The sequence below is a fragment of the Oncorhynchus nerka genome, linkage group LG3 (assembly GCF_034236695.1).
Source record: "Oncorhynchus nerka isolate Pitt River linkage group LG3, Oner_Uvic_2.0, whole genome shotgun sequence".
Taxonomy (NCBI): Eukaryota; Metazoa; Chordata; class Actinopteri; order Salmoniformes; family Salmonidae; genus Oncorhynchus; species Oncorhynchus nerka.
The window spans coordinates 59,928,318-59,955,512 of record NC_088398.1 but is presented as its reverse complement, the minus strand read 5'-3'; the positions used below and the strand labels follow the sequence as shown (position 1 = coordinate 59,955,512).

Sequence of the window (27,195 nt, the reverse complement as noted above, 5' to 3'; positions counted from 1 at the left end):
GAGTTGTCTTGGGTATGTCATCAGCTTTGAGTCGTCTTTGGTCTGTATCAGCTTTGAGTTGTCTTGGGTATGTCTGTATCAGCTTTGAGTTGTCTTGGGTATGTCTGTATCAGCTTTGAGTCTTGGGGATGTCTGTATCAGCTTTGAGTTGTCTTGGGTATGTCTGTATCAGCTTTGAGTTGTCTTGGGTATGTCTGTATCAGCTTTGAGTCGTCTTGGGTATGTCTGTATCAGCTTTGAGTCGTCTTGGGTATGTCTGTATCAGCTTTGAGTCGTCTTGGGTATGTCTGTATCAGCTTTGAGTCGTCTTGGGTATGTCTGTATCAGCTTTGAGTCGTCTTGGGTATGTCTGTATCAGCTTTGAGTCGTCTTGGGTATCTGTATCAGCTTTGAGTTGTCTTGGGTATGTCTGTATCAGCTTTTGTACAGCTTTGAGTCGTCTTGGGTATGTCTGTATCAGCTTTGAGTTGTCTTGGGTATGTCTGTATCAGCTTTGAGTTGTCTTGGGTATGTCTGTATCAGCTTTGAGTCGTCTTGGGTATGTCTGTATCAGCTTTGAGTCGTCTTGGCTGTATCTGTATCAGCTTTGAGTTGTCTTGGGTATGTCTGTATCAGCTTTGAGTTGTCTTGGGTCTTTGAGGTATGTCTGTATCAGCTTTGAGTCGTCTTGGGTATGTCTGTATCAGCTTTGAGTCGTCTTGGGTATGTCTGTATCAGCTTTGAGTCGTCTTGGCTGTATCTGTATCAGCTTTGAGTCGTCTTGGCTGTATCTGTATCAGCTTTGAGTTGTCTTGGGTATGTCTGTATCAGCTTTGAGTTGTCTTGGCTGTCTGTATCAGCTTTGAGTTGTCTTGGGTATGTCTGTATCAGCTTTGAGTTGTCTTGGTATGTCTGTATCAGCTTTGAGTTGTCTTGGGTATGTCTGTATCAGCTTTGAGTTGTCTTGGGTATGTCTGTATCAGCTTTGAGTCGTCTTGGCTGTATCTGTATCAGCTTTGAGTTGTCTTGGGTATGTCTGTATCAGCTTTGAGTTGTCTTGGGTATGTCTGTATCAGCTTTGAGTCGTCTTGGGCTTCTGTATCAGCTTTGAGTCGTCTTGGGTATGTCTGTATCAGCTTTGAGTCGTCTTGGGTATGTCTGTATCAGCTTTGAGTCGTCTTGGGTATGTCTGTATCAGCTTTGAGTCGTCTTGGGTATGTCTGTATCAGCTTTGAGTCGTCTTGGGTATGTCTGTATCAGCTTTGAGTCTTTGTATCTGTATCAGCTTTGAGTTGTCTTGGGTATGTCTGTATCAGTCTTTGAGTCGTCTTGGGTATGTCTGTATCAGCTTTGAGTCGTCTTGGGTATGTCTGTATCAGCTTTGAGTCGTCTTGGGTATGTCTGTATCAGCTTTGAGTCGTCTTGGCTGTATCTGTATCAGCTTTGAGTCGTCTTGGCTGTATCTGTATCAGCTTTGAGTTGTCTTGGGTATGTCTGTATCAGCTTTGAGTCGTCTTGGCTGTATCTGTATCAGCTTTGAGTTGTCTTGGGTATGTCTGTATCAGCTTTGAGTTGTCTTGGGTATGTCTGTATCAGCTTTGAGTTGTCTTGGGTATGTCTGTATCAGCTTTGAGTCGTCTTGGGTATCTGTATCAGCTTTGAGTTGTCTTGGGTATGTCTGTATCAGCTTTGAGTTGTCTTGGGTATGTCTGTATCAGCTTTGAGTTGTCTGTATCTTCAGCTTTGAGTTGTCTTGTATGTCTGTATCAGCTTTGAGTCGTCTTGGGTATGTCTGTATCAGCTTTGAGTCGTCTTGGGTATGTCTGTATCAGCTTTGAGTCGTCTTGGGTATGTCTGTATCAGCTTTGAGTCGTCTTGGGTATGTCTGTATCAGCTTTGAGTCGTCTTGGCTGTATCTGTATCAGCTTTGAGTTGTCTTGGGTATGTCTGTATCAGCTTTGAGTTGTCTTGGGTATGTCTGTATCAGCTTTGAGTTGTCTTGGGTCTTGGGTATGTCTGTATCAGCTTTGAGTTGTCTTGGGTATGTCTGTATCAGCTTTGAGTCGTCTTGGGTATGTCTGTATCAGCTTTGAGTTGTCTTGGGATGTCTGTATCAGCTTTGAGTTGTCTTGGGTATGTCTGTATCAGCTTTGAGTCGTCTTGGGTATGTCTGTATCAGCTTTGAGTCGTCTTGGGTATGTCTGTATCAGCTTTGAGTCGTCTTGGGTATGTCTGTATCAGCTTTGAGTCGTCTTGGCTGTATCTGTATCAGCTTTGAGTTGTCTTGGGTATGTCTGTATCAGCTTTGAGTTGTTTGTACAGCTTTGAGTCGTCTTGGGTATGTCTGTATCAGCTTTGAGTCGTCTTGGGTATGTCTGTATCAGCTTTGAGTCGTCTTGGGTATGTCTGTATCAGCTTTGAGTCGTCTTGGCTGTATCTGTATCAGCTTTGAGTTGTCTTGGGTATGTCTGTATCAGCTTTGAGTTGTCTTGGGTATGTCTGTATCAGCTTTGAGTTGTCTTGGGTATGTCTGTATCAGCTTTGAGTCGTCTTGGCTGTATCTGTATCAGCTTTGAGTTGTCTTGGGTATGTCTGTATCAGCTTTGAGTTGTCTTGGGTATGTCTGTATCAGCTTTGAGTCGTCTTGGGTATGTCTGTATCAGCTTTGAGTCGTCTTGGCTGTATCTGTATCAGCTTTGAGTCGTCTTGGCTGTATCTGTATCAGCTTTGAGTTGTCTTGGGTATGTCTGTATCAGCTTTGAGTTGTCTTGGGTATGTCTGTATCAGCTTTGAGTTGTCTTGGGTATGTCTGTATCAGCTTTGAGTTGTCTTGGGTATGTCTGTATCAGCTTTGAGTCGTCTTGGCTGTATCTGTATCAGCTTTGAGTTGTCTTGGGTATGTCTGTATCAGCTTTGAGTCGTCTTGGGTATGTCTGTATCAGCTTTGAGTTGTCTTGGGTATGTCTGTATCAGCTTTGAGTCGTCTTGGGTATGTCTGTATCAGCTTTGAGTCGTCTTGGGTATGTCTGTATCTGTATCAGCTTTGAGTTGTCTTGGGTATGTCTGTATCAGCTTTGAGTTGTCTTGTACAGCTTTGAGTCGTCTTGGGTATGTCTGTATCAGCTTTGAGTACAGCTTTGAGTCGTCTTGGGTATGTCTGTATCAGCTTTGAGTTGTCTTGGGTATGTCTGTATCAGCTTTGAGTCGTCTTGGGTATGTCTGTATCAGCTTTGAGTTGTCTTGGGTATGTCTGTATCAGCTTTGTCTTGGGTATGTCTGTATCAGCTTTGAGTTGTCTTGGGTATGTCTGTATCAGCTTTGAGTCGTCTTGGGTATGTCTGTATCAGCTTTGAGTCGTCTTGGGTATGTCTGTATCAGCTTTGAGTCGTCTTGGCTGTATCTGTATCAGCTTTGAGTTGTCTTGGGTATGTCTGTATCAGCTTTGAGTTGTCTTGGGTACAGCTTTGAGTCGTCTTGGGTATGTCTGTATCAGCTTTGAGTTGTCTTGGGTATGTCTGTATCAGCTTTGAGTCGTCTTGGGTATGTCTGTATCAGCTTTGAGTTGTCTTGGGTATGTCTGTATCAGCTTTGAGTCGTCTTGGGTATGTCTGTATCAGCTTTGAGTTGTCTTGGGTATGTCTGTATCAGCTTTGAGTTGTCTTGGGTATGTCTGTATCAGCTTTGAGTCGTCTTGGCTGTATCTGTATCAGCTTTGAGTTGTCTTGGGTATGTCTGTATCAGCTTTGAGTTGTCTTGGGTATGTCTGTATCAGCTTTGAGTCGTCTTGGGTATGTCTGTATCAGCTTTGAGTCGTCTTGGCTGTATCTGTATCAGCTTTGAGTCGTCTTGGCTGTATCTGTATCAGCTTTGAGTTGTCTTGGGTATGTCTGTATCAGCTTTGAGTTGTCTTGGGTATGTCTGTATCAGCTTTGAGTTGTCTTGGGTATGTCTGTATCAGCTTTGAGTTGTCTTGGGTATGTCTGTATCAGCTTTGAGTTGTCTTGGGTATGTCTGTATCAGCTTTGAGTTGTCTTGGGTATGTCTGTATCAGCTTTGAGTTGTCTTGGGTTGTCTGTATCAGCTTTGAGTTGTCTTGGGTATGTCTGTATCAGCTTTGAGTTGTCTTGTATGTCTGTATCAGCTTTGAGGTCTTGGGTATGTCTGTATCAGCTTTGAGTTGTCCTGGGTATGTCTGTATCAGCTTTGAGTCGTCTTGGCTGTATCTGTATCAGCTTTGAGTCGTCTTGGCTGTATCTGTATCAGCTCTGAGTTGTCTTGGGTATGTCTGTATCAGCTTTGAGTCGTCTTGGGTATGTCTGTATCAGCTTTGAGTTGTCCTGGGTATGTCTGTATCAGCTTTGAGTCGTCTTGGCTGTATCTGTATCAGCTTTGAGTCGTCTTGGCTGTATCTGTATCAGCTCTGAGTTGTCTTGGGTATGTCTGTATCAGCTTTGAGTCGTCTTGGGTATGTCTGTATCAGCTTTGAGTCGTCTTGGGTATGTCTGTATCAGCTTTGAGTCGTCTTGGGTATGTCTGTATCAGCTTTGAGTCGTCTTGGGTATGTCTGTATCAGCTTTGAGTCGTCTTGGCTGTATCTGTATCAGCTTTGAGTTGTCTTGGGTATGTCTGTATCAGCTTTGAGTTGTCTTGGGTACAGCTTTGAGTCGTCTTGGGTATGTCTGTATCAGCTTTGAGTTGTCTTGGGTATGTCTGTATCAGCTTTGAGTTGTCTTGGGTATGTCTGTATCAGCTTTGAGTCGTCTTGGGTATGTCTGTATCAGCTTTGAGTCGTCTTGGCTGTATCTGTATCAGCTTTGAGTTGTCTTGGGTATGTCTGTATCAGCTTTGAGTTGTCTTGGGTACAGCTTTGAGTGTCTTGGGTATGTCTGTATCAGCTTTGAGTCGTCTTGGGTATGTCTGTATCAGCTTTGAGTCGTCTTGGGTATGTCTGTATCAGCTTTGAGTCGTCTTGGCTGTATCTGTATCAGCTTTGAGTCGTCTTGGCTGTATCTGTATCAGCTTTGAGTTGTCTTGGGTATGTCTGTATCAGCTTTGAGTTGTCTTGGGTATGTCTGTATCAGCTTTGAGTTGTCTTGGGTATGTCTGTATCAGCTTTGAGTCGTCTTGGCTGTATCTGTATCAGCTTTGAGTTGTCTTGGGTATGTCTGTATCAGCTTTGAGTTGTCTTGGGTATGTCTGTATCAGCTTTGAGTCGTCTTGGCTGTATCTGTATCAGCTTTGAGTTGTCTTGGGTATGTCTGTATCAGCTTTGAGTTGTCTTGGGTACAGCTTTGAGTCGTCTTGGGTATGTCTGTATCAGCTTTGAGTCGTCTTGGGTATGTCTGTATCAGCTTTGAGTCGTCTTGGGTATGTCTGTATCAGCTTTGTCTTGGGTATGTCTGTATCAGCTTTGAGTCTGTATCTGTATCAGCTTTGAGTCGTCTTGGGTATGTCTGTATCAGCTTTGAGTTGTCTTGGGTATGTCTGTATCAGCTTTGAGTCGTCTTGGCTGTATGTCTGTATCAGCTTTGAGTCGTCTTGGCTGTATCTGTATCAGCTTTGAGTTGTCTTGGGTATGTCTGTATCAGCTTTATCAGCTTTGAGTCGTCTTGGGTATGTCTGTATCAGCTTTGAGTTGTCTTGGGTATGTCTGTTCAGCTTTGAGTTGTCTTGGGTATGTCTGTATCAGCTTTGAGTCGTCTTGGCTGTATCTGTATCAGCTTTGAGTTGTCTTGGGTATGTCTGTATCAGCTTTGAGTTGTCTTGGGTATGTCTGTATCAGCTTTGAGTCGTCTTGGCTGTATCTGTATCAGCTTTGAGTTGTCTTGGGTATGTCTGTATCAGCTTTGAGTCGTCTTGGGTATGTCTGTATCAGCTTTGAGTCGTCTTGGGTATGTCTGTATCAGCTTTGAGTCGTCTTGGGTATGTCTGTATCAGCTTTGAGTCGTCTTGGGTATGTCTGTATCAGCTTTGAGTCGTCTTGGGTATGTCTGTATCAGCTTTGAGTCGTCTTGGCTGTATCTGTATCAGCTTTGAGTTGTCTTGGGTATGTCTGTATCAGCTTTGAGCTTTTGTCTTGGGTATGTCTGTATCAGCTTTGAGTTGTCTTGGGTATGTCTGTATCAGCTTTGAGTTGTCTTGGGTATGTCTGTATCAGCTTTGAGTCGTCTTGGGTATGTCTGTATCAGCTTTGAGTCGTCTTGGCTGTATCTGTATCAGCTTTGAGTTGTCTTGGGTATGTCTGTATCAGCTTTGAGTTGTCTTGGGTACAGCTTTGAGTCGTCTTGGGTATGTCTGTATCAGCTTTGAGTTGTCTTGGGTATGTCTGTATCAGCTTTGAGTCGTCTTGGGTATGTCTGTATCAGCTTTGAGTCGTCTTGGCTGTATCTGTATCAGCTTTGAGTCGTCTTGGCTGTATCTGTATCAGCTTTGAGTTGTCTTGGGTATGTCTGTATCAGCTTTGAGTCGTCTTGGGTATGTCTGTATCAGCTTTGAGTCGTCTTGGGTATGTCTGTATCAGCTTTGAGTCGTCTTGGGTATGTCTGTATCAGCTTTGAGTCGTCTTGGCTGTATCTGTATCAGCTTTGAGTCGTCTTGGGTATGTCTGTATCAGCTTTGAGTCGTCTTGGGTATGTCTGTATCAGCTTTGAGTCGTCTTGGCTGTATCTGTATCAGCTTTGAGTCGTCTTGGCTGTATCTGTATCAGCTTTGAGTTGTCTTGGGTATGTCTGTATCAGCTTTGAGTTGTCTTGGGTACAGCTTTGAGTCGTCTTGGGTATGTCTGTATCAGCTTTGAGTTGTCTTGGGTATGTCTGTATCAGCTTTGAGTTGTCTTGGGTATGTCTGTATCAGCTTTGAGTCGTCTTGGCTGTATCTGTATCAGCTTTGAGTTGTCTTGGGTATGTCTGTATCAGCTTTGAGTTGTCTTGGGTATGTCTGTATCAGCTTTGAGTCGTCTTGGGTATGTCTGTATCAGCTTTGAGTTGTCTTGGGTATGTCTGTATCAGCTTTGAGTCGTCTTGGGTATGTCTGTATCAGCTTTGAGTCGTCTTGGGTATGTCTGTATCAGCTTTGAGTCGTCTTGGGTATGTCTGTATCAGCTTTGAGTCGTCTTGGGTATGTCTGTATCAGCTTTGAGTCGTCTTGGCTGTATCTGTATCAGCTTTGAGTTGTCTTGGGTATGTCTGTATCAGCTTTGAGTTGTCTTGGGTCTTTGAGGTCTTGGGTATGTCTGTATCAGCTTTGAGTTGTCTTGGGTATGTCTGTATCAGCTTTGAGTTGTCTTGGGTATGTCTGTATCAGCTTTGAGTCGTCTTGGGTATGTCTGTATCAGCTTTGAGTCGTCTTGGCTGTATCTGTATCAGCTTTGAGTTGTCTTGGGTATGTCTGTATCAGCTTTGAGTTGTCTTGGGTACAGCTTTGAGGTCTTGGGTATGTCTGTATCAGCTTTGAGTCTTGGGTATGTCTGTATCAGCTTTGAGTCGTCTTGGGTATGTCTGTATCAGCTTTGAGTCGTCTTGGCTGTATCTGTATCAGCTTTGAGTGTCTTGGCTGTGTCTGTATCAGCTTTGAGTTGTCTTGGGTATGTCTGTATCAGCTTTGAGTTGTCTTGGGTATGTCTGTATCAGCTTTGAGTTGTCTTGGGTATGTCTGTATCAGCTTTGAGTTGTCTTGGGTATGTCTGTATCAGCTTTGAGTCGTCTTGGGTATGTCTGTATCAGCTTTGAGTCGTCTTGGCTGTATCTGTATCAGCTTTGAGTTGTCTTGGGTATGTCTGTATCAGCTTTGAGTCGTCTTGGGTATGTCTGTATCAGCTTTGAGTCGTCTTGGGTATGTCTGTATCAGCTTTGAGTCGTCTTGGGTATGTCTGTATCAGCTTTGAGTCGTCTTGGGTATGTCTGTATCAGCTTTGATTCGTCTTGGCTGTATCTGTATCAGCTTTGAGTTGTCTTGGGTATGTCTGTATCTTTGAGTTGTCTTGGGTACAGCTTTGAGTCGTCTTGGGTATGTCTGTATCAGCTTTGAGTCGTCTTGGGTATGTCTGTATCAGCTTTGAGTCGTCTTGGGTATGTCTGTATCAGCTTTGAGTCGTCTTGGGTATGTCTGTATCAGCTTTGAGTCGTCTTGGCTGTATCTGTATCAGCTTTGAGTTGTCTTGGGTATGTCTGTATCAGCTTTGAGTTGTCTTGGGTATGTCTGTATCAGCTTTGAGTTGTCTTGGGTATGTCTGTATCAGCTTTGAGTCGTCTTGGCTGTATCTGTATCAGCTTTGAGTTGTCTTGGGTATGTCTGTATCAGCTTTGAGTTGTCTTGGGTATGTCTGTATCAGCTTTGAGTCGTCTTGGGTATGTCTGTATCAGCTTTGAGTCGTCTTGGCTGTATCTGTATCAGCTTTGAGTCGTCTTGGCTGTATCTGTATCAGCTTTGAGTTGTCTTGGGTATGTCTGTATCAGCTTTGAGTTGTCTTGGGTATGTCTGTATCAGCTTTGAGTTGTCTTGGGTATGTCTGTATCAGCTTTGAGTTGTCTTGGGTATGTCTGTATCAGCTTTGAGTTGTCTTGGGTATGTCTGTATCAGCTTTGAGTTGTCTTGGGTACAGCTTTGAGTCGTCTTGGGTATGTCTGTATCAGCTTTGAGTTGTCTTGGGTATGTCTGTATCAGCTTTGAGTTGTCTTGGGTACAGCTTTGAGTCGTCTTGGGTATGTCTGTATCAGCTTTGAGTTGTCTTGGGTATGTCTGTATCAGCTTTGAGTTGTCTTGGGTATGTCTGTATCAGCTTTGAGTCGTCTTGGGTATGTCTGTATCAGCTTTGAGTCGTCTTGGGTATGTCTGTATCAGCTTTGAGTCGTCTTGGGTATGTCTGTATCAGCTTTGAGTCGTCTTGGGTATGTCTGTATCAGCTTTGAGTCGTCTTGGGTATGTCTGTATCAGCTTTGAGTCGTCTTGGGTATGTCTGTATCAGCATTGAGTCGTCTTGGGTATGTCTGTATCAGCTTTGAGTCGTCTTGGGTATGTCTGTATCAGCTTTGAGTCGTCTTGGCTGTATCTGTATCAGCTTTGAGTTGTCTTGGGTATGTCTGTATCAGCTTTGAGTTGTCTTGGGTATGTCTGAATCAGCTTTGAGTTGTCTTGGGTATGTCTGTATCAGCTTTGAGTCGTCTTGGCTGTATCTGTATCAGCTTTGAGTTGTCTTGGGTATGTCTGTATCAGCTTTGAGTTGTCTTGGGTATGTCTGTATCAGCTTTGAGTCGTCTTGGGTATGTCTGTATCAGCTTTGAGTCGTCTTGGCTGTATCTGTATCAGCTTTGAGTCGTCTTGGCTGTATCTGTATCAGCTTTGAGTTGTCTTGGGTATGTCTGTATCAGCTTTGAGTTGTCTTGGGTATGTCTGTATCAGCTTTGAGTTGTCTTGGGTATGTCTGTATCAGCTTTGAGTCGTCTTGGCTGTATCTGTATCAGCTTTGAGTTGTCTTGGGTATGTCTGTATCAGCTTTGAGTCGTCTTGGGTATGTCTGTATCAGCTTTGAGTCGTCTTGGGTATGTCTGTATCAGCTTTGAGTCGTCTTGGGTATGTCTGTATCAGCTTTGAGTCGTCTTGGGTATGTCTGTATCAGCTTTGAGTCGTCTTGGGTATGTCTGTATCAGCTTTGAGTCGTCTTGGGTATGTCTGTATCAGCTTTGAGTCGTCTTGGGTATGTCTGTATCAGCTTTGAGTCGTCTTGGGTATGTCTGTATCAGCTTTGAGTCGTCTTGGCTGTATCTGTATCAGCTTTGAGTCGTCTTGGCTGTATCTGTATCAGCTTTGAGTTGTCTTGGGTATGTCTGTATCAGCTTTGAGTTGTCTTGGGTATGTCTGTATCAGCTTTGAGTTGTCTTGGGTATGTCTGTATCAGCTTTGAGTCGTCTTGGCTGTATCTGTATCAGCTTTGAGTTGTCTTGGGTATGTCTGTATCAGCTTTGAGTTGTCTTGGGTACAGCTTTGAGTCGTCTTGGGTATGTCTGTATCAGCTTTGAGTTGTCTTGGGTATGTCTGTATCAGCTTTGAGTTGTCTTGGGTATGTCTGTATCAGCTTTGAGTCGTCTTGGGTATGTCTGTATCAGCTTTGAGTCGTCTTGGCTGTATCTGTATCAGCTTTGAGTCGTCTTGGGTATGTCTGTATCAGCTTTGAGTCGTCTTGGGTATGTCTGTATCAGCTTTGAGTCGTCTTGGGTATGTCTGTATCAGCTTTGAGTCGTCTTGGGTATGTCTGTATCAGCTTTGAGTCGTCTTGGGTATGTCTGTATCAGCTTTGATTCGTCTTGGCTGTATCTGTATCAGCTTTGAGTTGTCTTGGGTATGTCTGTATCAGCTTTGAGTTGTCTTGGGTACATTTTTGAGTCGTCTTGGGTATGTCTGTATCAGCTTTGAGTCGTCTTGGGTATGTCTGTATCAGCTTTGAGTCGTCTTGGGTATGTCTGTATCAGCTTTGAGTCGTCTTGGCTGTATCTGTATCAGCTTTGAGTCGTCTTGGCTGTATCTGTATCAGCTTTGAGTTGTCTTGGGTATGTCTGTATCAGCTTTGAGTTGTCTTGGGTATGTCTGTATCAGCTTTGAGTTGTCTTGGGTATGTCTGTATCAGCTTTGAGTCGTCTTGGCTGTATCTGTATCAGCTTTGAGTTGTCTTGGGTATGTCTGTATCAGCTTTGAGTTGTCTTGGGTATGTCTGTATCAGCTTTGAGTCGTCTTGGCTGTATCTGTATCAGCTTTGAGTTGTCTTGGGTATGTCTGTATCAGCTTTGAGTTGTCTTGGGTATGTCTGTATCAGCTTTGAGTTGTCTTGGGTATGTCTGTATCAGCTTTGAGTTGTCTTGGGTATGTCTGTATCAGCTTTGAGTTGTCTTGGGTATGTCTGTATCAGCTTTGAGTTGTCTTGGGTATGTCTGTATCAGCTTTGAGTCGTCTTGGGTATGTCTGTATCAGCTTTGAGTCGTCTTGGGTATGTCTGTATCAGCTTTGAGTCGTCTTGGCTGTATGTCTGTATCAGCTTTGAGTTGTCTTGGGTATGTCTGTATCAGCAGTTGCTCTTGGGTATGTCTGTATCAGCTTTGAGTTGTCTTGGGTACAGCTTTGAGTCGTCTTGGGTATGTCTGTATCAGCTTTGAGTTGTCTTGGGTATGTCTGTATCAGCTTTGAGTCGTCTTGGCTGTATCTGTATCAGCTTTGAGTTGTCTTGGGTATGTCTGTATCAGCTTTGAGTCGTCTTGGGTATGTCTGTATCAGCTTTGAGTCGTCTTGGGTATGTCTGTATCAGCTTTGAGTCGTCTTGGGTATGTCTGTATCAGCTTTGAGTCGTCTTGGGTATGTCTGTATCAGCTTTCTTGTCTTGGCTGTATGTCTGTATCAGCTTTGAGTTGTCTTGGGTATGTCTGTATCAGCTTTGAGTTGTCTTGGGTACAGCTTTGAGTCGTCTTGGGTATGTCTGTATCAGCTTTGAGTCGTCTTGGGTATGTCTGTATCAGCTTTGAGTCGTCTTGGGTATGTCTGTATCTTTTCGTCTTGGCTGTATCTGTATCAGCTTTGAGTGTCTTGGGTATGTCTGTATCAGCTTTGAGTTGTCTTGGGTATGTCTGTATCAGCTTTGAGTTGTCTTGGGTATGTCTGTATCAGCTTTGAGTCGTCTTGGCTGTATCTGTATCAGCTTTGAGTTGTCTTGGGTATGTCTGTATCAGCTTTGAGTTGTCTTGGGTATGTCTGTATCAGCTTTGAGTCGTCTTGGGTATGTCTGTATCAGCTTTGAGTCGTCTTCTTGGCTTTGTGTCTGTATCAGCTTTGAGTTGTCTTGGGTATGTCTGTATCAGCTTTGAGTTGTCTTGGGTATGTCTGTATCAGCTTTGAGTTGTCTTGGGTATGTCTGTATCAGCTTTGAGTTGTCTTGGGTATGTCTGTATCAGCTTTGAGTTGTCTTGGGTATGTCTGTATCAGCTTTGAGTTGTCTTGGGTATGTCTGTATCAGCTTTGAGTTGTCTTGGGTATGTCTGTATCAGCTTTGAGTTGTCTTGGGTATGTCTGTATCAGCTTTGAGTTGTCTTGGGTATGTCTGTATCAGCTTTGAGTTGTCTTGGGTATGTCTGTATCAGCTTTGAGTTGTCTTGGGTATGTCTGTATCAGCTTTGAGTCGTCTTTGTATCTGGTATGTCTGTATCTGTATCAGCTTTGAGTTGTCTTGGGTATGTCTGTATCAGCTTTGAGTCGTCTTGGGTATGTCTGTATCAGCTTTGAGTTGTCTTGGGTATGTCTGTATCAGCTTTGAGTCGTCTCTGTATCAGCTTTGAGTCGTCTTGGCTGTATCTGTATCAGCTCTGAGTTGTCTTGGGTATGTCTGTATCAGCTTTGAGTCGTCTTGGGTATGTCTGTATCAGCTTTGAGTCGTCTTGGGTATGTCTGTATCAGCTTTGAGTCGTCTTGGGTATGTCTGTATCAGCTTTGAGTCGTCTTGGGTATGTCTGTATCAGCTTTGAGTCGTCTTGGCTGTATCTGTATCAGCTTTGAGTTGTCTTGGGTATGTCTGTATCAGCTTTGAGTTGTCTTGGGTACAGCTTTGAGTCGTCTTGGGTATGTCTGTATCAGCTTTGAGTTGTCTTGGGTATGTCTGTATCAGCTTTGAGTTGTCTTGGGTATGTCTGTATCAGCTTTGAGTCGTCTTGGGTATGTCTGTATCAGCTTTGAGTCGTCTTGGCTGTATCTGTATCAGCTTTGAGTTGTCTTGGGTATGTCTGTATCAGCTTTGAGTTGTCTTGGGTACAGCTTTGAGTGTCTTGGGTATGTCTGTATCAGCTTTGAGCGTCTTGGGATGTCTGTATCAGCTTTGAGTCGTCTTGGGTATGTCTGTATCAGCTTTGAGTCGTCTTGGCTGTATCTGTATCAGCTTTGAGTCGTCTTGGCTGTATCTGTATCAGCTTTGAGTTGTCTTGGGTATGTCTGTATCAGCTTTGAGTTGTCTTGGGTATGTCTGTATCAGCTTTGAGTTGTCTTGGGTATGTCTGTATCAGCTTTGAGTTGTCTTGGGTATCTGTATCAGCTTTGAGTTGTCTTGGGTATGTCTGTATCAGCTTTGAGTCGTCTTGGGTATGTCTGTATCAGCTTTGAGTCGTCTTTGTATCTGTATCAGCTTTGAGTTGTCTTGGGTATGTCTGTATCAGCTTTGAGTTGTTTGAGCTTTGAGTCGTCTTGGGTATGTCTGTATCAGCTTTGAGTGTCTTGGGTATGTCTGTATCAGCTTTGAGTTGTCTTGGGTATGTCTGTATCAGCTTTGAGTCGTCTTGGGTATGTCTGTATCAGCTTTGAGTCGTCTTGGCTGTATCTGTATCAGCTTTGAGTGTCTTGGGTATGTCTGTATCAGCTTTGAGTTGTCTTGGGTATGTCTGTATCAGCTTTGAGTTGTCTTGGCTGTATCTGTATCAGCTTTGAGTGTCTTGGGTATGTCTGTATCAGCTTTGAGTTGTCTTGGGTATGTCTGTATCAGCTTTGAGTTGTCTTGGGTATGTCTGTATCAGCTTTGAGTTGTCTTGGGTATGTCTGTATCAGCTTTGAGTTGTCTTGGGTATGTCTGTATCAGCTTTGAGTCGTCTTGGCTGTATCTGTATCAGCTTTGAGTTGTCTTGGGTATGTCTGTATCAGCTTTGAGTTGTCTTGGGTATGTCTGTATCAGCTTTGAGTCGTCTTGGGTATGTCTGTATCAGCTTTGAGTTGTCTTGGGTATGTCTGTATCAGCTTTGAGTTGTCTTGGGTACAGCTTTGAGTCGTCTTGGGTATGTCTGTATCAGCTTTGAGTTGTCTTGGGTATGTCTGTATCAGCTTTGAGTCGTCTTGGGTATGTCTGTATCAGCTTTGAGTTGTCTTGGGTATGTCTGTATCAGCTTTGAGTCGTCTTGGGTATGTCTGTATCAGCTTTGAGTTGTCTTGGGTATGTCTGTATCAGCTTTGAGTTGTCTTGGGTATGTCTGTATCAGCTTTGAGTTGTCTTGGGTATGTCTGTCTTTGGGTCTCTTGGGTATGTCTGTATCAGCTTTGAGTCGTCTTGGGTATGTCTGTATCAGCTTTGAGTCGTCTTGGCTGTATCTGTATCAGCTTTGAGTTGTCTTGGGTATGTCTGTATCAGCTTTGAGTTGTCTTGGGTATGTCTGTATCAGCTTTGAGTCGTCTTGGGTATGTCTGTATCAGCTTTGAGTCGTCTTGGGTATGTCTGTATCAGCTTTGAGTCGTCTTGGGTATGTCTGTATCAGCTTTGAGTCGTCTTGGCTGTATCTGTATCAGCTTTGAGTTGTCTTGGGTATGTCTGTATCAGCTTTGAGTCGTCTTGGGTATGTCTGTATCAGCTTTGAGTTGTCTTGGGTATGTCTGTATCAGCTTTGAGTCGTCTTGGGTATGTCTGTATCAGCTTTGAGTTGTCTTGGGTATGTCTGTATCAGCTTTGAGTTGTCTTGGGTATGTCTGTATCAGCTTTGAGTTGTCTTGGGTATGTCTGTATCAGCTTTGAGTTGTCTTGGGTATGTCTGTATCAGCTTTGAGTGTCTTGGCTGTATCTGTATCAGCTTTGAGTTGTCTTGGGTATGTCTGTATCAGTCTTGGTATGTCTGTATCAGCTTTGAGTTGTCTTGGGTATGTCTGTATCAGCTTTGAGTTGTCTTGGGTATGTCTGTATCAGCTTTGAGTTGTCTTGGGTATGTCTGTATCAGCTTTGAGTCGTCTTGGGTATGTCTGTATCAGCTTTGAGTTGTCTTGGGTATGTCTGTATCAGCTTTGAGTTGTCTTGTATGTCTGTATCAGCTTTGAGTCGTCTTGGCTGTATCTGTATCAGCTTTGAGTTGTCTTGGGTATGTCTGTATCAGCTTTGAGTGTCTTGGGTATGTCTGTATCAGCTTTGAGTCGTCTTGGGTATGTCTGTATCAGCTTTGAGTCGTCTTGGGTATGTCTGTATCAGCTTTGAGTCGTCTTGGGTATGTCTGTATCAGCTTTGAGTCGTCTTGGCTGTATCTGTATCAGCTTTGAGTTGTCTTGGGTATGTCTGTATCAGCTTTGAGTTGTCTTGGGTACAGCTTTGAGTCGTCTTGGGTATGTCTGTATCAGCTTTGAGTTGTCTTGGGTATGTCTGTATCAGCTTTGAGTTGTCTTGGGTATGTCTGTATCAGCTTTGAGTCGTCTTGGGTATGTCTGTATCAGCTTTGAGTCGTCTTGGCTGTATCTGTATCAGCTTTGAGTTGTCTTGGGTATGTCTGTATCAGCTTTGTACAGCTTTGAGTCGTCTTGGGTATGTCTGTATCAGCTTTGAGTCGTCTTGGGTATGTCTGTATCAGCTTTGAGTCGTCTTGGGTATGTCTGTATCAGCTTTGAGTCGTCTTGGCTGTATCTGTATCAGCTTTGAGTTGTCTTGGGTATGTCTGTATCAGCTTTGAGTTGTCTTGGGTATGTCTGTATCAGCTTTGAGTTGTCTTGGGTATGTCTGTATCAGCTTTGAGTTGTCTTGGGTATGTCTGTATCAGCTTTGAGTTGTCTTGGGTATGTCTGTATCAGCTTTGAGTCGTCTTGGGTATGTCTGTATCAGCTTTGAGTTGTTTGATGTCTGTATCAGCTTTTGTCTTGGGTATGTCTGTATCAGCTTTGAGTTGTCTTGGGTATGTCTGTATCAGCTTTGAGTTGTCTTGGGTATGTCTGTATCAGCTCTGAGTTGTCTTGGGTATGTCTGTATCAGCTTTGAGTTATCTTGGGGATGTCTGTATCAGCTTTGAGTTGTCTTGGGTATGTCTGTATCAGCTTTGAGTTGTCTTGGGTACAGCTTTGAGTCGTCTTGGGTATGTCTGTATCAGCTTTGAGTCGTCTTGGGTATGTCTGTATCAGCTTTGAGTCGTCTTGGCTGTATCTGTATCAGCTTTGAGTCGTCTTGGCTGTATCTGTATCAGCTTTGAGTTGTCTTGGGTATGTCTGTATCAGCTTTGAGTTGTCTTGGGTATGTCTGTATCAGCTTTGAGTTGTCTTGGGTATGTCTGTATCAGCTTTGAGTCGTCTTGGCTGTATCTGTATCAGCTTTGAGTTGTCTTGGGTATGTCTGTATCAGCTTTGAGTTGTCTTGGGTATGTCTGTATCAGCTTTGAGTCGTCTTGGGTATGTCTGTATCAGCTTTGAGTCGTCTTGGCTGTATCTGTATCAGCTTTGAGTCGTCTTGGCTGTATCTGTATCAGCTTTGAGTTGTCTTGGGTATGTCTGTATCAGCTTTGAGTTGTCTTGGGTATGTCTGTATCAGCTTTGAGTTGTCTTGGGTATGTCTGTATCAGCTTTGAGTCGTCTTGGCTGTATCTGTATCAGCTTTGAGTTGTCTTGGGTATGTCTGTATCAGCTTTGAGTTGTCTTGGGTATGTCTGTATCAGCTTTGAGTTGTCTTGGGTATGTCTGTATCAGCTTTGAGTTGTCGTCTTGGGTCTTGGGTGTGTCTGTATCAGCTTTGAGTTGTCTTGGGTATGTCTGTATCAGCTTTGAGTTGTCTTGGGTATGTCTGTATCAGCTTTGAGTCGTCTTGGGTATGTCTGTATCAGCTTTGAGTTGTCTTGGGTATGTCTGTATCAGCTTTGAGTTGTCTTGGGTATGTCTGTATCAGCTTTGAGTCGTCTTGGGTATGTCTGTATCAGCTTTGAGTCGTCTTGGGTATGTCTGTATCAGCTTTGAGTCGTCTTGGGTATGTCTGTATCAGCTTTGAGTCGTCTTGGGTATGTCTGTATCAGCTTTGAGTTGTCTTGGGTATGTCTGTATCAGCTTTGAGGTCTTGGCTGTCTGTATCAGCTTTGAGTTGTCTTGGGTATGTCTGTATCAGCTTTGAGTTGTCTTGGGTATGTCTGTATCAGCTTTGAGTTGTCTTGGGTATGTCTGTATCAGCTTTGAGTCGTCTTGGCTGTATCTGTATCAGCTTTGAGTTGTCTTGGGTATGTCTGTATCAGCTTTGAGTTGTCTTGGGTATGTCTGTATCAGCTTTGAGTCGTCTTGGGTATGTCTGTATCAGCTTTGAGTCGTCTTGGCTGTATCTGTATCAGCTTTGAGTCGTCTTGGCTGTATCTGTATCAGCTTTGAGTTGTCTTGGGTATGTCTGTATCAGCTTTGAGTTGTCTTGGGTATGTCTGTATCAGCTTTGAGTTGTCTTGGGTATGTCTGTATCAGCTTTGAGTCGTCTTGGCTGTATCTGTATCAGCTTTGAGTTGTCTTGGGTATGTCTGTATCAGCTTTGAGTTGTCTTGGGTATGTCTGTATCAGCTTTGAGTTGTCTTGGGTATGTCTGTATCAGCTTTGAGTTGTCTTGGGTATGTCTGTATCAGCTTTGAGTTATGTCTGTCTTGAGGTCTTGGGTATGTCTGTATCAGCTTTGAGTTGTCTTGGGTATGTCTGTATCAGCTTTGAGTTGTCTTGGGTATGTCTGTATCAGCTTTGAGTCGTCTTGGGTATGTCTGTATCAGCTTTGAGTCGTCTTGGCTGTCTGTATCAGCTTTGAGTTGTCTTGGCTGTATCTGTATCAGCTTTGAGTTGTCTTGGGTATGTCTGTATCAGCTTTGAGTTGTCTTGGGTATGTCTGTATCAGCTTTGAGTTGTCTTGGGTATGTCTGTATCAGCTTTGAGTCGTCTTGGCTGTATGTCTGTATCAGCTTTGAGTTGTCTTGGGTATGTCTGTATCAGCTTTGAGTTGTGAGTTGTCTTGGGTATGTCTGTATCAGCTTTGAGTTGTCTTGGGTATGTCTGTATCAGCTTTGAGTTGTCTTGGGTATGTCTGTATCAGCTTTGAGTCGTCTTGGGTATGTCTGTATCAGCTTTGAGTTGTCTTGGCTGTATCTGTATCAGCTTTGAGTTGTCTTGGGTATGTCTGTATCAGCTTTGAGTTGTCTTGGGTATGTCTGTATCAGCTTTGAGTTGTCTTGGGTATGTCTGTATCAGCTTTGAGTCGTCTTTATGTCTGTATCAGCTTTGAGTCGTCTTGGGTATGTCTGTATCAGCTTTGAGTCGTCTTGGGTATGTCTGTATCAGCTTTGAGTTGTCTTGGGTATGTCTGTATCAGCTTTGAGTTGTCTTGGGTATGTCTGTATCAGCTTTGAGTTGTCTTGGGTATGTCTGGGTATGTCTGTATCAGCTTTGAGTCGTCTTGGTATGTCTGTATCAGCTTTGAGTCGTCTTGGCTGTGTCTGTATCAGCTTTGAGTTGTCTTGGGTATGTCTGTATCAGCTTTGAGTTGTCTTGGGTATGTCTGTATCAGCTTTGAGTTGTCTTGGGTATGTCTGTATCAGCTTTGAGTCGTCTTGGCTGTATCTGTATCAGCTTTGAGTTGTCTTGGGTATGTCTGTATCAGCTTTGAGTTGTCTTGGGTATGTCTGTATCAGCTTTGAGTCGTCTTGGGTATGTCTGTATCAGCTTTGAGTCGTCTTGGCTGTATCTGTATCAGCTTTGAGTTGTCTTGGGTATGTCTGTATCAGCTTTGAGTTGTCTTGGGTATGTCTGTATCAGCTTTGAGTTGTCTTGGGTATGTCTGTATCAGCTTTGAGTTGTCTTGGGTATGTCTGTATCAGCTTTGAGTCGTCTTGGCTGTATCTGTATCAGCTTTGAGTTGTCTTGGGTATGTCTGTATCAGCTTTGAGTTGTCTTGGGTACAGCTTTGAGTCGTCTTGGGTATGTCTGTATCAGCTTTGAGTTGTCTTGGGTATGTCTGTATCAGCTTTGAGTTGTCTTGGGTATCTGTATCAGCTTTGAGTCGTCTTGGGTATGTCTGTATCAGCTTTGAGTGTCTTTGATCAGCTTTGAGTCGTCTTGGGTATGTCTGTATCAGCTTTGAGTCGTCTTGGGTATGTCTGTATCAGCTTTGAGTCGTCTTGGGTATGTCTGTATCAGCTTTGAGTCGTCTTGGGTATGTCTGTATCAGCTTTGAGTCGTCTTGGGTATGTCTGTATCAGCTTTGAGTTGTCTTGGGTATGTCTGTATCAGCTTTGAGTCGTGAGTCGTCTTGGGTATGTCTGTATCAGCTTTGAGTTGTCTTATGTCTGTATCAGCTTTGAGTGTCTGTCTGTATCAGCTTTGAGTTGTCTTGGGTATGTCTGTATCAGCTTTGAGTTGTCTTGGCTGTATCTTATCAGCTTTGAGTTGTCTTGGGTATGTCTGTATCAGCTTTGAGTTGTCTTGGGTATGTCTGTATCAGCTTTGAGTTGTCTTGGGTATGTCTGTATCAGCAGTTGTCTTTGTCTGTATCTTTGGGTATGTCTGTATCAGCTTTGAGTTGTCTTGGGTATGTCTGTATCAGCTTTGAGTTGTCTTGGGTATGTCTGTATCAGCTTTGAGTTGTCTTGGGTATGTCTGTATCAGCTTTGAGTCGTCTTGGGTATGTCTGTATCAGCTTTGAGTTGTCTTGGGTATGTCTGTATCAGCTTTGAGTTGTCTTGGGTATGTCTGTATCAGCTTTGAGTCTTGGGTATGTCTGTATCAGCTTTGAGTCGTCTTGGGTATGTCTGTATCAGCTTTGAGTCGTCTTGTCTGTATCAGGTCTTGGGTATGTCTGTATCAGCTTTGAGTCGTCTTGGGTATGTCTGTATCAGCTTTGAGTCGTCTTGGCTGTATCTGTATCAGCTTTGAGTTGTCTTGGGTATGTCTGTATCAGCTTTGAGTCGTCTTGGGTATGTCTGTATCAGCTTTGAGTTGTCTTGGGTATGTCTGTATCAGCTTTGAGTCGTCTTGGCTATATCTGTATCAGCTTTGAGTTGTCTTGGGTATGTCTGTATCAGCTTTGAGTTGTCTTGGGTATGTCTGTATCAGCTTTGAGTCGTCTTGGGTATGTCTGTATCAGCTTTGAGTCGTCTTGGGTATGTCTGTATCAGCTTTGAGTCGTCTTGGGTATCTGTATCAGCTTTGAGTTGTCTTGGGTATGTCTGTATCAGCTTTGAGTTGTCTTGGGTATGTCTGTATCAGCTTTGAGTCGTCTTGGGTATGTCTGTATCAGCTTTGAGTCGTCTTGGCTGTATCTGTATCAGCTTTGAGTTGTCTTGGGTATGTCTGTATCAGCTTTGAGTTGTCTTGGGTATGTCTGTATCAGCTTTGAGTCGTCTTGGGTATGTCTGTATCAGCTTTGAGTTGTCTTGGGTATGTCTGTATCAGCTTTGAGTCGTCTTGGGTATGTCTGTATCAGCTTTGAGTTGTCTTGGGTATGTCTGTATCAGCTTTGAGTCGTCTTGGGTATGTCTGTATCAGCTTTGAGTCGTCTTGGGTATGTCTGTATCAGCTTTGAGTCGTCTTGGGTATGTCTGTATCAGCTTTGAGTCGTCTTGGGTATGTCTGTATCAGCTTTGAGTCGTCTTGGCTGTATCTGTATCAGCTTTGAGTTGTCTTGGGTATGTCTGTATCAGCTTTGAGTTGTCTTGGGTATGTCATCAGCTTTGAGTCGTCTTGGGTATGTCTGTATCAGCTTTGAGTCGTCTTGGGTATGTCTGTATCAGTCTTGGGTATGTCTGTATCAGCTTTGAGTCGTCTTATGTCTGTATCAGCTTTGAGTGTCTTGGGTATGTCTGTATCAGCTTTGAGTTGTCTTGGGTATGTCTGTATCAGCTTTGAGTTGTCTTGGGTATGTCTGTATCAGCTTTGAGTCGTCTTGGCTGTGTCTGTATCAGCTTTGAGTTGTCTTGGGTATGTCTGTATCAGCTTTGAGTTGTCTTGGGTATGTCTGTATCAGCTTTGAGTCGTCTTGGGTATGTCTGTATCAGCTTTGAGTCGTCTTGGTATGTCTGTATCAGCTTTGAGTCGTCTTGGGTATGTCTGTATCAGCTTTGAGTTGTCTTGGGTATGTCTGTATCAGCTTTGAGTTGTCTTGGGTATGTCTGTATCAGCTTTGAGTTGTCTTGGGTATGTCTGTATCAGCTTTGAGTTGTCTTGGGTATGTCTGTATCAGCTTTGAGTCGTCTTGGGTATGTCTGTATCAGCTTTGAGTTGTCTTGGGTATGTCTGTATCAGCTTTGAGTTGTCTTGGGTATGTCTGTATCAGCTTTGAGTTGTCTTGGGTATGTCTGTATCAGCTTTGAGTCGTCTTGGGTATGTCTGTATCAGCTTTGAGTCGTCTTGGGTATGTCTGTATCAGCTTTGAGTTGTCTTGGGTATGTCTGTATCAGCTTTGAGTTGTCTTGGGTATGTCTGTATCAGCTTTGATGTCTGCTTTGAGTTGTCTTGGGTATGTCTGTATCAGCTTTGAGTTGTCTTGGGTCTGTATCAGCTTTGAGTTGTCTTGGGTATGTCTGTATCAGCTTTGAGTTGTCTTGGGTATGTCTGTATCAGCTTTGAGTGTCTTGGGTACAGCTTTGAGTTGTCTTGGGTATGTCTGTATCAGTCTTGGGTACAGCTTTGAGTTGTCTTGGGTATGTCTGTATCAGCTTTGAGTTGTCTTGGGTATGTCTGTATCAGCTTTGAGTCGTCTTGGGTATGTCTGTATCAGCTTTGAGTCGTCTTGGGTATGTCTGTATCAGCTTTGAGTCGTCTTGGGTATGTCTGTATCAGCTTTGAGTTGTCTTGGGTATGTCTGTATCAGCTTTGAGTCGCCTTGGCTGTATCTGTATCAGCTTTGAGTTGTCTTGGCTGTTAATAAAACCTTTCAGGAAAGCTTTCAGGGAAACTCAGAAACTCCCAGCAACTTCAAAATGAATGTTCCCAGAACAGGTGAAATGTTCACTTCCATGCTCAGAACTTTTAAAAGATGTTCATTTTTACCAGTCAGGAAACGTATGGCTTTGTTCCTCCAACCAATGTGAAACCAAAAACATACACTTCCACAACCTCTAAGGGACTGAATGTGCTGAGAGAATAAGAGCGGCAGTTCGTGGGCCGAGTTCCGCTTAGTGGGATAGGTTTGGCCGACACCCTGTTCTTTCGATAACCGCGTCTCCTTCGTGATTAGGTGTAAGTCTCTGATTGTCCACACAATGTCAAAATGTCCTTTCTCTTGGTTGTCTGTTTCCGTGCACTCATTCTGTGAGAGTGGTCTTCTTAGGAGGCAAATCAGCCGTGTTGACGCTCCCAGCTTGGGTAGGAGGGCAGTGTAGGCAACCGATGACTTGAAGAGAATAACCGCTTGGTCCTTCTTGAATTCACCATCTTAGATACAGTACTCAATCATAGCATTGATTGTTAAGAGGTTCCCCTAGTCCTCTTCCTCGTGTTGCATTTCGGGGTCACAACTAGTCATAAACCTCGGCTGCAGCGCATGGTAAACTTAGTCTGCGATGTAAATTGTTAACTTGCATGTTTTATACCCCAGGGTAGAAAGGGGCATTCCCATCTTTATGACAACCTCTCTGGGTTCCCTGGGGCGTGGCTAGTTACAAGGCAAGGTAATAACATAACAAAATCGACATTCATTTTCATACTCCATCTATCATTGTTACCACCATTTTGGCTGAAGGAATATAATGTCCCAAAGTCTATTTATTGCATGTTACAGTTCTGAGGTAGATTCTCCATAAGGCCCACACAGGCATTCCAGTCCCAAACCCTAAAGGAAAATGGATTTGTCTGCAGCCTTAAGATTTACAATGGGCGTGAGGTGTCATAACCCCCCCATCAATCCCTCTATACTTCTCCTCCTCTGCGGGAGGGAGAGATGTCTCTGTAGAACCGTGATCCACTGTAACCTGATCCTCACAGGCCAGTAATGACAAAACGTTCACGGAATGTTTCAATAAGACTTCCCCGGGGCCACACTGCCTGCCCTCCAGGACATCTACAGCACCCGGGGCCACACTGCCTGCCCTCCAGGACATCTGCAGCACCTGGGGCCACACTGCCTGCCCTCCAGGACATCTACAGCACCCGGGGCCACAGCAAGGCCAAGAAGATCATCAAGGACCTCAGCCACAAGAGACACGGCCTGTTCACCCCGCTATCATCCAGAAGGCGAGGTCAGTACAGGTGCATCAAAGATTGTACCGAGAGACTGAAAAACAGCTTCTATCTCAAGGCAATCAGACTGTTAAATAGCCATCACTAGCTGGCCTCCACCCAGTATCCTGCCCTGAACTTAGTCACTGTCACTAGCTGGCCTCCACCCAGTACCCTGCCCTGAACTTAGTCACTTTCACTAGCAGGCCTCCACCCAGTATCCTGCCCTGAACTTAGTCACTGTCACTAGCAGGCCTCCACCCAGTACCCTGCCCTGAACTTAGTCACTGTCACTAGCTGGCCTCCACCCAGTACCCTGCCCTGAACTTCGTCACTTTCACTAGCAGGCCTCCACCCAGTATCCTGCCCTGAACTTAGTCACTTTCACTAGCAGGTCTCCACCCAGTACCCTGCCCTGAACTTAGTCACTGTCACTAGCTGGGCTCCACCTAATACCCTGCCCTGAACTTAGTCACTGTCACTAGCTGGCCTCCACCCGGTTACTCAACCCTGCACCTTAGAGGCAGCTGCTGTATGTACATAGACATGGTACACTGGTCACTTTTTAATAATGTTTGCATACTGTTTTACCCACTTCATATGTTTCATATGTATGTCAAGGCCATTTTATTCAAGTATTGCTGTACATATACTATTCTATGATCCTACGTATTCTTCAGATATACTACATATTCTATCCACGTATATTTCAGATATTTGTAAGTCGCTCTGGATAAGAGCGTCTGCTAAATGACTTAAATGTAAATGTTAAATGATATACTACATATTCTATCCACATACCGTCCATAATGTCTAAGAAACATATGGTTCCCAGAACCTTCTGTAGCTGGCTGGGTTGGTCGTCATTGTTTTCTTGATAACCAATTAACCCCTTTGCCAAAGAGCACCTTCTATCTACTACTGTGTCCCCCCCTCTTTTTCCCACAATATATTTCTATATTTCATATGGAGAGAGACAGGAGATATAGCAGCCTGGGAGTGGGACTACAGAAATGACTATCTTCTCTCTCTCTTAGACAGTCATTAGCTGAGTGATTATCAAAGAGGAGCAGGTTTAATAGAGTTGATATGAACCCAGAACCCTGCAGTCTGTTACGTCCTACCTGCCCGTCCACTCTAACACACTCTCGGTCTGTATCTATGCGGACTACTGACTCTGGGGCAGCACGGTGGGTCAGAGTGGATGGCTCGGAGGGACAGAACTGTGCTAATGAGGTTTCTATTAGAGAGGAGATTAGTCTCTCCTTATCACACGGTGTGTGTGTGTGTTGTTCTCTATTCCCAGATTCCAAGACAGCGAGTGAATAATGGCTCTGTAGTGATCTCAGCCAGTGTCTCAGTGGCAGATTTTCCCCTGAGCAGGAGAGCCAATGGGCTGAGCCCAGCAGAGCCGGGAGAATGGAGGAACAATAGATACTCTCTGTAGATTTGTGTGTTGGTTCTCTGCCTCAGTTTCCTACTGGGGAGAGAGGATAGAAAGAAACTTTAATCAAGCTTTGCCTTTCACTAATCTCCCTTTATTTAAATCTCCTCCTCTCGTCCTTGTCCTTCCCCCATCCATCCCTTTATCCCACAGTTTAATAAGAGTTTAATACGCACACACTACTGAGCCATGTCCTTTGGTGTGATACTGTTATGTTGACTCTCTATGGACACGCAGGAAGTAAAACCTTTTCCTAAAATATACTCCACAACTGTTTATTGTTTTGACCATGTGAGAGTAATCTGTTAGTAATTGGAGAAGGCTGAACACACACACGTACACACACACTTACACACTTACGAAGCTAGGACACCGGCGTCTGGAGGCTTGCCAGAGGTGGCTAACATTACACACACACACACACACACACACACACACACACACACACACACACACACACACACTCACACACACATTCTCCCTCTCTCTAACATTACACTAACTGCACAGTTGAAAGCCAGTAATTCAGATTAAACGTTTTTAAAAAGCGTGTCCGTCTTTGGCTCTGAACTAGCTGTTACCATATGGTATGAGGAGGTAGGAAAGGGAGACAGGGAGAAAGAGATGGCCACAACGCTAAGCTAAGAAGGAAAATGTTTTGAGATGGATAGAGAGGAGCGAGGCAGGGATGGAGGGATAGAGGAGGGGAGGGAGGAAGAGGGATGACAAGGTGAAGACAAGTCTGAGATGGATCAACTGCTGTTCCAGAGAGGATCCCTGGTGTGTGTCTGTGTAGGGGGGTTGGAGCGGGATATCTCAGTCAAAGCCTAGTTCAATGGAGAGTAGACATAAAGTTACTAGATAAACTATCTAAAAAATGGTCTGAAAGAAACACACACACACACTCTCCCCCCGTTCGTCTGTCTCAGTGATTCACTGCGTTATTGATCCACTTGCCATCTATTATTCATTACCCCCCCCTTCACACACACCTGCACCCCTGGTCTTCCACCATAGACACTGGCTGCCTTGGCAACATGGACTAACATTCTGCACGCTGGGAAAGAAAGGGGAAACACAACACCACTTTACAACATCCATCACTTACTAACTGACACACAGACACACACCACACACACACACACCACACAGACACACACCACACACACACACAACACACAGACACACACCACACACACCACACACACACACACCACACACACACACACCACACAGACACACACCACACACACACACACCACACACACACACACCACACACACACACACACACACACACACACACCACACACACACACACACACCACACAGACACACACCACACAGACACACACCACACAACACACAGACCACACACACACACACCACACACACACACACACACACACACACACACACCACACACACACACACCACACAGACACACACCACACACACACACACACACACACACACACACCACACACACACACACCACACAGACACACACCACACACACACACAACACACAGACACACACACACACACCACACACACACACACCACACACACACACACCACACACCACACACACACACACCACACACACACACACCACACAGACACACACCACACAGACACACACCACACAGACACACACCACACAGACACACACCACACACACACACACCACACACACACCACACACACACACACCACACACACACACACCACACACACACCACACACACACACACCACACACACACACACACCACACACACCACACAGACACACACCACACACACACACACCACACAGACACACACCACACACACACACACCACACACACACACACACCACACACCACACACACCACACAGACACACACCACACACACACACACCACACAGACACACACCACACACACACACACCACACACACACACACACCACACACACACACACCACACACACACACACAACACTCTGCACTTCATGGAATGTAGGCCTAGATTCCTTTGCCATGAGGTCACCTCTGAAAGTACACACACAAAGTATACACACACTCAGCTCAGGGAATGCTAATGAGGTCTAAATGCAGGAACAGACAGGGTATGTATGTCTTAATGTACATGTAAATATGTGCAACATAACCCAGCCAGGTAAAATGATGACAACGAGCTCTGGGTGACAGTCAGAATCCCATTGTCCTAACAACTAGAGGAGAGGGGGTATCATAATAACACTGTAACATCACTATAATAACATGACTATAATAACATGACTATAATGACATGACTATAATGACATGACTATAATAACATCAAATCAAATCAAATTGATTTATATAGCCCTTCGTACATCAGCTGATATCTCAAAGTGCTGTACAGAAACCCAGCCTAAAACCCCAAACAGCAAGCAATGCAGGTGTAGAAGCACGGTGGCTAGGAAAAACTCCCTAGAAAGGCCAAAACCTAGGAAGAAACCTAGAGAGGAACCAGGCTATGTGGGGTGGCCAGTCCTCTTCTGGCTGTGCCGGGTGGAGATTATAACAGAACATGGCCAAGATGTTCAAATGTTCATAAATGACCAGCATGGTCGAAAAATAATAAGGCAGAACAGTTGAAACTGGAGCAGCAGCACAGTCAGGTGGAAGTTGAAACTGGAGCAGCAGCATGGCCAGGTGGACTGGGGACAGCAAGGAGTCATCATGTCAGGTAGTCCTGGGGCATGGTCCTAGGGCTCAGGTCAGTTGAAACTGGAACAGCAGCATGGCCAGGTGGACTGGGGACAGCAAGGAGTCATCATGTCAGGTAGTCCTGGGGCATGGTCCTAGGGCTCAGGTCCTCCGAGAGAGAGAAA

General features: G+C 44.3%; 1 protein-coding gene across 1 annotated transcript in view; it reads left to right on the top strand.

Moving 5' to 3' along the window:
- The first annotated feature begins 22,660 nt into the window (after positions 1-22,660).
- LOC115111716 (E3 ubiquitin-protein ligase SH3RF3) overlaps positions 22,661-27,195 on the top strand; it is a 49,137-nt gene continuing 44,602 nt past the window's right edge. Inside the window, exon 1 of the mRNA XM_065005729.1 lies at positions 22,661-22,902. Coding sequence (XP_064861801.1) covers positions 22,661-22,902 — 242 coding nt within the window. The remainder of the gene's footprint in view (positions 22,903-27,195) is intronic.